The sequence below is a fragment of the Mobula hypostoma genome (assembly GCF_963921235.1).
Source record: "Mobula hypostoma chromosome 27 unlocalized genomic scaffold, sMobHyp1.1 SUPER_27_unloc_1, whole genome shotgun sequence".
NCBI classification, from domain to species: Eukaryota; Metazoa; Chordata; class Chondrichthyes; order Myliobatiformes; family Myliobatidae; genus Mobula; species Mobula hypostoma.
This window is the reverse complement of record NW_026948157.1, coordinates 145,329-157,106: the sequence shown is the minus strand read 5'-3', so window position 1 is coordinate 157,106 and position 11,778 is coordinate 145,329. Positions and strand designations below refer to the sequence as shown.

The 11,778-nt window shown below is 44.1% G+C and overlaps 1 protein-coding gene across 2 annotated transcripts in view; it reads left to right on the top strand.

Annotated features, from left to right (window-relative positions):
* Positions 1 to 748: 748 nt before the first annotated feature.
* Positions 749 to 11,778, top strand: part of gstt2 (glutathione S-transferase theta 2) — a 40,927-nt gene continuing 29,897 nt past the window's right edge. Inside the window, exons 1-2 of one of the 2 annotated variants that reach the window (XM_063039196.1) lie at positions 749 to 986; positions 3,938 to 4,025. In XM_063039196.1, coding sequence (XP_062895266.1) covers positions 806 to 986; positions 3,938 to 4,025 — 269 coding nt within the window. In that variant the 5' untranslated portion in view covers positions 749 to 805. The remainder of the gene's footprint in view (positions 987 to 3,937; positions 4,026 to 11,778) is intronic. The other variant, XM_063039198.1, reaches the window with a different exon arrangement.

Below are 11,778 nucleotides of genomic sequence, written 5' to 3'. Positions count from 1 at the left end.
GAGGTTTTATGTCTCTAATACTTTGCTAACAATGAGGCTGCGGGAAGTGTCCTGCGCACCAGGTTCTACCAGTAGAAAAAGAATTGAGCGGAAATAGAAATCCCGGTGGACAGAACGAGTTCCTTGAAGTTGCACAATTCGATATTGAGTCTCGCAGACTGCATCGTGCCCAGATGGAAAATGAGGCTGAACTGGGCCTTTTGGTGTAACAGCTCATGAGCTAGATCAGAATCGGTTATTATCACTGATGTATGCCGTGAAATCTGTTGGTGTCTGGAAGCGGTACAGTGCAAGACAGAGAAAAACAAAAACCCCTGTTACTAATGAACTCATACATAGAGCAAAAGCTGTCTTGAGTGTGCTTAAATAAAACTACAGCTTTGAACCTCCATAGCACTATTTTGTTTTCTGCACCGTTATTGTTTTACCAATGCCCTGTGTAACGATTTGATCTCTATGAGCAATACGTACAGCAACGCTATCTCCCTACACGTGACGACAATAAACCAATTCCCAGCACGGTGAGATCTAAATGTCCGCTATTCATTTCCATGGGTGCTGCCTGATCTGCTGCGTCCCTTCATTTTGTGTATATTGCTTTGGATTTCCAGCATCTGCAGAATCTATTGTGTTAATAAACCAATTCCAACTTTCTTAAAATGCTGGGGCACAGATTTATTTCCGGGCTGTGGGAGAGTTTATTCAGTTCGATAGCATCTGTACGCCACTGTGGGGTCTGCGAGTTTCACTGGGCGGAATAATACTCTGACGTATCGCCACTTTTTGATATATTACAGCAGAATGTATGTTGCAAGTTAGGTTTCTGGGGCGGAGAGTGCTTGCTGCAAAGTCTCCGATAACCATGGCTTCTCGGCTCCCCCTGCGTGTTTACTACGACCTCCTGTCCCAGCCCTCCAGAGCCGTACTCATGTTCCTTAAAGTTACCGGGATCCCACACGTTGAAAGGCCGGTGGCGCTCCGGAGAGGTGAGGAGTGAAACTAGGCCCCTGTGTTGCACTGGCTGGGAGTATGACAACTTGCACTTGCTCCTCTGAACGCTCCAAGAAGTAAAGAGCAAGCTCAAACAGCAGTGGAAAGTTAGACAGGGATACCAGGACTGGGAAAGTGAGAAAATAACCGTGTTTGAAGTTCCAAGTACTGGATATAAAAAAAGTTAAGAAATTCACACTTTATTTTCAATTCTAGTTTCTTGTCGCATGTACAGCTGAGATGTTTTCGTGTTACAGAAAGTCGAGATATGACCCATTTTCCGGGATGTCGCCTTCCTGAAACGTGGGGGTCACCTGTGTCCTAGGTGTCAGAGCGGTCCCGGGCAGATGACGATTCTGGCATTGTTAAACATTGTGAATACACAATACGTAGAACATAGATTGGGAATAGGACGAGGAATTAAAGTAACGGGCAGCGGGAAGCTCACGACTGTCCTTGTGAGCTGAGCAAAGGCTGCAAGGTAGTGACCAAATCTAAGCAGTGCACACAACATGCTGGAAGAACTCAGCAGGCCAGGCAGCGTCCATGGAAATGAGTACAGTCGATGTTTCGTGCCTAGTCCCTTCATCAGTACACCAAATCTGTTGTCCTTTATTTTCTGTGTTGTTGTGCTTATCCTATTCCCGAGAGAGAGACAGAAATGGCTGGTTAAGAATCAGAACGGACTACATGATGTTGAGCGTCAGGTATCAGAAGGAAAAATGTGGGCAGTGAGGTGGGGGCGGAGTACAGAATATGAATTGGCAAATTGTTTTATTATTGTCACGTACTGAGGTACAATGAAAATCTTATCTTGCACACTGTTCATACAGATCAATTCATTACAACGGTGCGTTGAGGTAACAGTAACAATTAAACTTCACGGGCTTGCAGCTGGGTACAGGTATTGATGTTTCCATGACAAACTTTGCCATCTTCATCAGGGATGATGCCTGGGCATGGCTTGCCTGGTGATATTTATACCCTTGTCCGTCCCTCCTGATTGGTTAGTCCTCATCCAATCAGGTTTCCACTTGTTTACAATTGAATTCCAGTTCTCACTTAGAGCTCGACCTCTTGTCTTTGTTAAAATTCTTTTCCTCCAGCTTTATTTCAATGGCTTCCTTCACCAGGCGGCCCTGAAAGCCATTAACGCTGCACAGTAGTTTTGTGCTTTTCAAGTAAATCAATGGCCATTGTGAATGCAATGTTCTGCTACCATCGATTTCTCCAGGTAACCTCCCGTGCTCCTTGATGTGGGTTTCCGCCGTGGCCGATTGTATGCAGCTCCGCATTCACAAGGCAGCCTTCCTGAGTCCCAGGTCAGCTTTGACTCTGGTTTGAGTTTCCTTACGGGTTTGTGAATGGTATTAATCTGGAATTTCATCAGGATCCTGGTGATCCTTCCAGAAACTGTGGAAATATAGGGAAGACAGGGGGTAGCAACGGGTTCCTCCTTGTTGTTCGGTTTCTAGTTTTCCCTTCAGGCCCCAATTGATTTCCTGCGCCTTGTAGCCATTTTGTAGGAATGTCGTGCATCATAGTCTTATTTCCTCATGGATACTCTCCGGGTCTGAAATAATTTTCGTACAGTTAATCAAAGTAGAAAGAACCACTGTACATTGGGAGGTGTGATGGTGGCTGTTATTGCTGAGGTGTGTGTGTGTGTGTGTGTGTGTGTGTGTGTGTGTATAGATGCCATGTCCAGTTTCCGTCTTATTAGAATGGAAGGCAGCCATTCTTCGCCATCTCCATCATAAATTGAATGCTTTGATATATCTGTTCAGATGGTCGTGGAACTGTTGGAGTACCTGGAGTCCAAGAGGCCACACTGCAAAGATGTCATCGATGTATCTGAAGAAGCATTTGGAGTGTCAGGGCGATGAACTCCGAGCCCTCTCCTCAATGTCCTCCATGTAGAAATTAGCAATAGCCGGCGACCAGGGTAATCCCTTAGAAACTTTGTCTGCTTCTTTATAGTTGCTCTCCTTATGGAGGAAGTACATTGATGTAAGAATGAGTACAAAAAGGTCATTGGTATCCTTATCAGACCTTGACCACAGGAGGACCGTGGGAACTCTCATGAACAGAGACCCCATGTCGAAACAGACCATTATGTCCTCCAGGTTCACATGAATGGTGGTTGTCATTTTTACAAAGTCAGTTGAATTTGTGATGTGATGCTCACAGTCCCCAACAAAGGGAGACAACATGGTCATTAAATACTTAGTGAGGGAGTAAGTCACAGAATCTATCCCACTGCCTTGGGGGAACCTCCTTGTAAGTGTTAGGGAGCCTGTAAAGTCGTGGTGGTGCTGGCACCTGACTCAGAAATGTGGTGCATATGTCTGCTGGCAGCCCGGCTTTCCTCAGTAAAGCATCCACAAACCCGTAAGGAAGTTCAGATCACTGCTCATGTAGGTCAAAGGAAGCCATTGAAATGAAACACAAAGAAAAGAATTTTAACAAAGCAAAGCTCTAAGAACTGGAATTGATTGTAAACAAGGTGGGACTGGATGAGAACTAACCGATTGGGAGGGACAGTTAAAGAAGATCTAAATCCCACTAGACTAGACATGCCCAGGTAACATCCCTGATGAGTTTGTCATCAAAACGTCAGTTTTAACTGATACTTGTACCAGGCTGGAAGCCCAAGAAGAGTTCATTGTACACTGGGAAAGCCCCAGATCTGATTTTAAAGCAGTAACAGAATGAAGTGGAACAGTTAGAGAAAGTGCAGTGCAGGTACACAATAATGTTATAATGAGTTAGATTGATTCCTCCTCCAACCCCTCCTCCTGCACCTTCTCCCCTCCCTGCAATGGCTTTTCGATTGTTAATAATAATCTCCCTTTCCTGCTCTCTGGACATTGTTCTAATTTTCTCTAACTTTCTGGATTTAAATTTTCCTTGCTCTCATTGCACCCCATGTATTTAATTTGCTCAGGTGAGCACAAGAGTGAGGAATTCACTAAACTGAACCCAATGCAGAAAGTGCCAGTGATCGTTGACAATGGATTTATTCTCACTGAGAGGTGAGTACAGCCTTTAGTTTGTTTTGCCACTCACTCTAAAGGTAAGGTCTTGCTGCTGTATACATTGCTGGTTGCCTGTACCTTGAGAGTTTAAGTGCTCGCCAACCAGTCAATCGCGATCGACCGGTGGATCTTTGAGACTTTCCCAGTAGATCCCGGAAAAAAATGAAAAATGTGCACCGGGCAGAAAAGACCGGAAGTAAAACCCTGCAACCCCGGAAACAACCTCTCTTTACAAACAGCTTTCTGTCGTGGGAGTATTGCTATATTACCATTATACTCATCGGTATTAACTTATCTTTATAATGCTCACATTACAACACTTCTCCCCCTTTAAATTCCAACATTCCCCAAATGTAAAAGAACTGGGAAACAAAAAACAGTGGTGTCATTAGCTGCTGCTTCTTATTGTCTTCTCGTCCATACTGCACCAACTACCACCACTGGGCTATAAACATGCAGGAGCAGTGTGTGGTTAAGTGCCTTGCTCAAGGACACACAACACACACTGCCTCGGCTGAGGCTGGAACACCAGCCCAAAGCTTTAACCGCTTGACCACGCGCCAACACTTGCGTACCTCTGAAACTTGTACTAGTGTCTCAGTAACAGTTTACCAATACAAAACACCTGAAAAACATGGCAGATTCAACATTCAGTCTAACAAAGGAAACTGTCCATTCAGGTATTCAGTCTGTCAGGAGGTTTGCGAGGGAGCTGTGCTGCAACAGATGAAAATTATTAAATCTAAGTACAGGAGCTGTCTTACTGACAGACACTTAACAGACTGTCTGTAGTTATGAGCCAAATTTCAGGGAACTAGCAGAAAGTATTCAGCTCCAGTCATCACACTGAGTGCAACAGTCAATTTTTATTCATTTATTTTTTGTGTTGAAATAAAATTAAATAATGTATAAGGGGGTTTCGACTTTTATGTTACATGCGGAGGCTAATTAAAATGGCGTCTTTGTTATGTTAATCTGGGAAATGCGGCTTTGTTGTGTTAAACGCTGAGAAAGTTTGCGCTAGCAGCTTGTTTTGCTTTAAGTGTGATAAAAAAGTGCTATTAACCAATTGGGATAGTTGTTATGGTTTTGGTGTATTTGAAGATACTGTATGCGCGGGGTTTTGGGGCAGAAGGCGGGAGAGTGAGACAGAGGATGGACGATGTGCTGTGATGTCCGCTAACGGGGTCGGACCCCGAGAAGGGCACTTGGCGAGGAGACGGAAATGGACTCGTGTGAAGCGTCTGGTCGACCACAGTTGTTGGTCCCAGGCGGCCGGTCGAGGTGGTCCAAGGGGGTCGCAGGGTGAAGAAGAAGGTCCTTGTGCTCCAACGGTTTTTGTGCACGAAGAGATTGAACTTTGATAAGTGTGGCGCCTTTTATTTTTCTTTTATATTTTATTCTCTTTTAATTATATAGTTCCAGTAATATCTATAAACTGTAAATAATTTAATTGCATCTGGTGTATTGTCTGTTATTTGGGCGGGGTGGGGTACCTCACACAGCATCCACACCAACGAATTACCCAGTTTGCCGGGGCTGAGGCTGTTTCCCTAGACGACAGCGAGCCGAGCGACCCTGAGGGTAGCCGGGGGGGCTACATTGTGGGGGCTCATCCGGGATTGAGTCTTCTGGTATGCTGTGTGGGTGCCCTGTTTAAATCTGTAATGTGTGTCTCTGTGGGTTATTTGCTGGTGATTGCTGTATGCGTGGTGGGTGAGGTCTTTGTTCGAGTTCAGACTAGCATTGACGAGTTGGAGGTGGCACTCGGGGCTGTCCATGCGGTTGGGAGAGAGAGGAAAGAGTGGTCTGATTTGGAGGTAGAGTCTGCGAATAAATGTTCGAGCTCTGGCAGGCTGCGCCTGGCACTTGGGATAGTGTCCACCCCAAGAGGGGCGGAGACTTGCGAGACGTGGGCGGAGCGGATCTCTCAGTTGTTAGATGAGTGGCAGTCCTCGGTTGAGGGAGAGCAACAGGGATTGGTTGAAAGTTTGAGTAGGCGGGCTGGTGACGGTGTTAGAGCTGTCAGATTCACTTACACCGTAGTGAGAGCTGTCAGTTATTTGAAAGAGGGGGGAAAGTTTTCAGTGTGTCTTCTCTGGCTAGGAGGGCGGCTAAATTGCTTGCAGTGCCGGGGGATCATTTCAGGGGATCAGTTGTTCAGCTGATCAGAGAGGTGTCGGGAAACTTAGTGGAAGCCCAGTGGGGGAACGGCTTGGGGTCTCTGGGGAAGCACGTTCCCAGCAATGTACCAATGAACTTCCGAAAGGAAAAGACCCTATTCCTAAAGGCTTAGAGGGGCCACGCCTCAGGGTGTCATTATGGATAGAGGGAAGCCATGCTAAAGCTATCCTCGACCCCGGGGCACAATTCAAGTTGTTGTGCAGTTCGTTTTACAACCGGTGTCTGAAGCATTTATCCTTGACAACCGCAAGGGCACCGGAGACTTTGGGTACTAGTGGCAGTAGTTATCCAGAAAACGATGATTGGTTAATGACCGTGGAGGTCATGGAGGCATTTTCTGGGCACCCAGCATATCGAGTTGCTTCTGAGGACGTGTGTAGCAGCCTTGAGCCAGTACCGAATTTAAATGAGACCCAGCAGTGGTACGGCTTGGGGAAAGTAGCTGAGGGTGAGACCCTCTTAGTAGACGCTCCAAACTACCACGAGGGAGGGGAGTTGACCACTGAAGACACCTCAGTGAGAGAAAGGTCGCGGCAACTGGACCTTGGCGGCGTGGGAGATGAAGGCAGCGTGTGTGTGGATTCTGCGATGTGGTTTAATGTGCTGCATCTGAGGGGTGGATGTTGCCAGATCCTGAGGAGTGCGGCTGTTGAGCTGAAGATGGCCTTTACTAGTTCCCTAGGATTCTTCCGATCCGAAAAGATGCCCAAGGGCATATCCGGAGTCCCTACATCCTTCCCGCGGGGCATGAGGAAGACCATGGGGGAAGTGGTGGTGTGTGGAGTTTTGACGTATGTGGATGGCCGCCTAGAGCTTGGATTCGCCTGGGGGGACTATGAGGCGAGGCGAGTGGCTGAGCCCGGGCGACCAAAGTGTCTAAACGATTTAGTAGGTCGATCTTGCCTTTCACTAAGGCTGAGATAGGTGATCACGGGCTTAAAAAGGTTGGCGACCACTAGTTTAAGCGCTGCCTACACTAGCATTCATTTGAGTCAACTTTACATAAACAAGTTTTCCAAAAAGTTCAAAGTTCAAATTAATTTATTATCAAAGAATGTTCATGTCACCTTGTACACCCTGGATTCATTTTCTTGCTGGCGTTCACAGTAAATACAAAGAAACACAATAGAATCTATGAAAGACAGCTTACAACCAATGTACAAAAGATGACAAACTGCAAAAACAAAAAAGAAAAAAACAAAATAATAGTCTTAGATAAATAAGCAATAAATATTGAATACATAAGATGAAAATTCCTTGAAAGTGAGACCATAGAACAGTTCAGTGATGGGGTGAGTGAAGTCATTCCTTCTGGTTCAAGAGCCTAATGGTTGAGGGGTAATAATTGTTCCTGTACCCAGTGGTGTGAGTTCCTGATAGCAAAGTTCAACGTACATTTATTATCAAAGTATGTATACATTATACAACCTTGAGATATGTCTCCTAACAGGGAGTCACGAAACAAAGAAACCCAAAAGAACCCATTTAAAACACCCTAGGTGCAGAAAAAAAAAACACAAACCATGCAAATCATACAAATACCTGACAAGGTTCCACACGGTAGGCTTATTCAGAAAGTTAGAAGGCATGGGATCCAGGGAAGTTTGGCCAGGTGGATTCAGAATTGGCTTGCCTGCAGAAGGTAGAGGGTGATGGTGGAGGGAGTACATTCAGATTGGAGGATTGTGACTAGTGGTGTCCCACAAGGATCTGTTCTGGGACCTCTACTTTTCGTGATTTTTATTAACGACCTGGATGTGGGGGTAGAATGGTGGGTTGGCAAATTTGCAGACGACACAAAGGTTAGTGGTGTTGTAGATAGTGTAGAGGATTGTCAAAGATTGCAGAGAGACATCGATAGGATGCAGAAGTGGGCTGAGAAGTGGCAGATGGAGTTCAACCCGGAGAAGTGTGAGGTGGTACACTTTGGAAGGACAAACTCCAAGGCAGAGTACAAAGTAAATGGCAGGATACTTGGTAGTGTGGAGGAGCAGAGGGATCTCGGGGTACATGTCCACAGATCCCTGAAAGTTGCCTCACAAGTGGATAGGGTAGTTAAGAAAGCTTATGGGGTGTTAGCTTTCATAAATCGAGGGATAGAGTTTAAGAGTCGCGATGTAATGATGCAGCTCTATAAAACTCTAGTTAGGCCACACTTGGAGTACTGTGTCCAGTTCTGATCACCTCACTATAGGAAGGATGTGGAAGCATTGGAAAGGTTACAGAGGAGATTTACCAGGATGCTGCCTGGTTTAGAAAGTATGCATTATGATCAAAGATTAAGGGAGCTAGGGCTTTACTCTTTGGAGAGAAGGAGGATGAGAGGAGACATGATAGAGGTGTACAAGATAATAAGAGGAATTGATAGAGTGGATAGCCAGCGCCTCTTCCCCAGGGCACCACTGCTCAATACAAGAGGAGATGGCTTTAAGGTAAGGGGTGGGAAGTTCAAGGGGGATATTAGAGGAAGGTTTTTTACTCAGAGTGGTTGGTGCGTGGAATGCACTGCCTGAGTCAGTGGTGGAGGCAGATACACTAGTGAAGTTTAAGAGACTACTGGACAGGTATATGGAGGAATCTAAGGTGGGAGCTTATATGGGAGGCAGGGTTTGAGGGTCAGCACAACATTGTGGGCCAAAGGGCCTGTACTGTGCTGTACTATTCTATGTTCAAACAATAAACGCAAGTTTGGAACTGAATTCCACAGAGAGTTGTTTTTGGACCCTCAGTTCAGTGCAGAGTGGAGCAGTGAGTATAACCAGCCTCAATCTGTCCCTGCACATAAATTGTCCTCCAAACATCGGGTTCAGAGACTCTGGGACCTGGACCCTGCTGCCTCGATTCGCCCCATGCCCAACCTTTTCAATTTGGCCTGGCAATTAAATTGATCGAACTTCGTGTCTTCCTTGCTCTCACCAATGGGCCTGCTGCCTCACCTCTCCTCGGTTCTGCCATATCTAATTGCCAAAGGGAAGTTACAGACTATTGCTTGCAATGATTGTTTTCTAGAAAAAGAGTGATTAACAAAGTATTTTAGTTTCGCACACAAAATGCTGGAGGAGCTCAGCAGGTGGCAGCATCTATGGCAAAGGGTGCAGTCAGGCCAAGACCCTTTGGCAGGACTGCATCTGCAGATTTTCTCCTGTTTGTATTTAGTTATTTTCTTTGTTTCATTGGCCATCAGCTAGAAGTCACTGAGATTCATCAATGCCATCTTAAACTGGCAGCATCAATATGAGAGTATGGCCTGGGCGGTGGAGGTACCTGATAATGGATGCTGCTTTCCTGTGACAGTGCTCCATGTAGATGTGCTCAGTGATGGGGAGGGCTTTATCTGTGATGGACTGGGCTGTAGCCACTACTTTTTGTAGGCTTTTTTGTTCAAGGGCATTGGTGTTTCCTGATTGCATAGTGATGTATGCAATATATTTCTCCACTCTCCAATACTCTCCACTCCACATTGATAGAAGTTTGCACAGATTCAGCATGTCATCTATAACTTTGACAAACTTCTTAGTCCATGCACTACGTAATGACACTTATGTACTGGACCCAAGATGTATCCCCTGAAATGTCGGAATCAGAATCAGGTTTATTATCACATTTGTGACGTGAAATGTATTAACTTAGCAGCAGCAGTTCAATGCAATACATAATCTAGCAGAGAAAAAAATAAAATAAAATACAAATAATAATAAACAAGTAAATCAATTACGTATATTGAATAGATTTTTAAAAATGTGCAAAAACAGAAATACTGTGTGTTAAAAAATAAGTGAGGTAGTGTCTATAGATTCAATGTCCATTTGGGAATTCGATGGCAGAGGGGAAGAACCTGTTCTTGAATCGCTGAGTGTGTGCCTTCAGGCCTCGGTACCTCCTACCTGATGGTAACAGTGAGAAAAGGGCATGCCCTGGGTGCTGGAGGTCCTTAATAACGGATGCTGCCTTTCTGAGACACCGCTCCCTAAAGATGTCCTGGGTACTTTGTAGTCTACTACCCAAGACGGAGCTGACTAGGTTTATGATCTTCTGCAGCTTCTTTTGGTCCTGTACAGCAGCCCCTCCACACCAGACAGTGAGACAGCCTGTCAGAATGCTCTCCACGGTACAACTATAGAAGTTTTGAGTGTATTTGTTGACATGCCAAATCTCTTCAAACTCCTAATAAAGTATAACTGCTATCTTGCCTTCTTTATGACTACATCGATATGTTGAGACCAGGTTAGATCCTTAGAGATCTTGACACCAAGGAACTTGAAGCTGCTAACTCTCTCCATTTCTGATCCCTCTATGAGGATCCATTGTTATTCCATTGGTGGTATTGCTGGAATCTGGAACAACACACAAAATGCTTCCGGAACTCGGCAGATCAGGCAGCGCCTGTGGAAGGAAATGTGGTGGTTTAGATTGAGACTCATCTGGACTCATTGTTATTACAATTCTTAACACTAAGTCATCTTTTAAAGCTCATTTTTTGAGAAAGAATTCCTGTAACTACAGTCACTGTCTAATGCAGGGAATGGAGATACCAAATATGGTCACAAGATCTTCAAACAGTAGTATGGAGGAATCACATTTTTAAAGATTAGAGATTAACTTTGTCACATATACATCAAAGCATACAGTGAAATGTGTTGTTTGTGTCAACAGCCAATGCAGTCCAAGGCTATGCTGCGTGCAGCCTTACTTCAGGTCCTACAGAGCATACCCACAACTTGCTGTCCTTTTTTTTGTAATTTATTTTTTATTGAATTTCATCATCAAACAAACATTTCCATAAGATATATTTCAGATACTGTACATATATATCATATAATCATATTCATCACAAATCTCCACATAATATTTATCTGAGGTATACACTTATAGAAAGGAGAGGCAAGAAAGAACAATCGAAAGAAGAAAACTATGTACAGAGTAGGGAGTGATCTTTTTTTACAACATATTCATTGTCTTGTGAGAATAAAATCAGGCCTATGAAGTGTTATGTAGTTAAACCATTTTTTCCAGTATGAATAAAATTGTTCTAACTTATGATTAACAGATTCTGTTATCTTCTCCATTTTGTAAACCAGCAGTATATTCATTAAATATGTATCTCTTTTCAACCATTCTTGAGGTATATACCCAAAATATATGTTCTTACTCTCTTAAGGGTATCTCACATTTAAAGATGTCTTGTAGGGCATTATGTATCCCACTTCAATAGTCTTTGATAATGGGGCATTCCCAGAAAATATGATAATGGTTTGCATTTTGATTTCAACAATTTCTCCAGCAAACAGTGGGGTTACTATCATAATGGGATTTCTGAGAGGGTGTAATAAAATATTTTAGCAAGTTTTTCCACCCGAACTCCCTCCATTCCTGTGAACTGGTACACTTCCATTGATACCTCCATATTATTGTCCAGTCTTCCTCAGATATTATTATCCCTCCTTCCTTCTCCCATTTTGTTTTAATGTATGAAGTCAAATGTGTTTTAAGATTTGACAAACCCTTATACACACTTGAAATGATTTTACTACCGTTGTCTGAATTATATGCTTTTCTAAATAGCTCT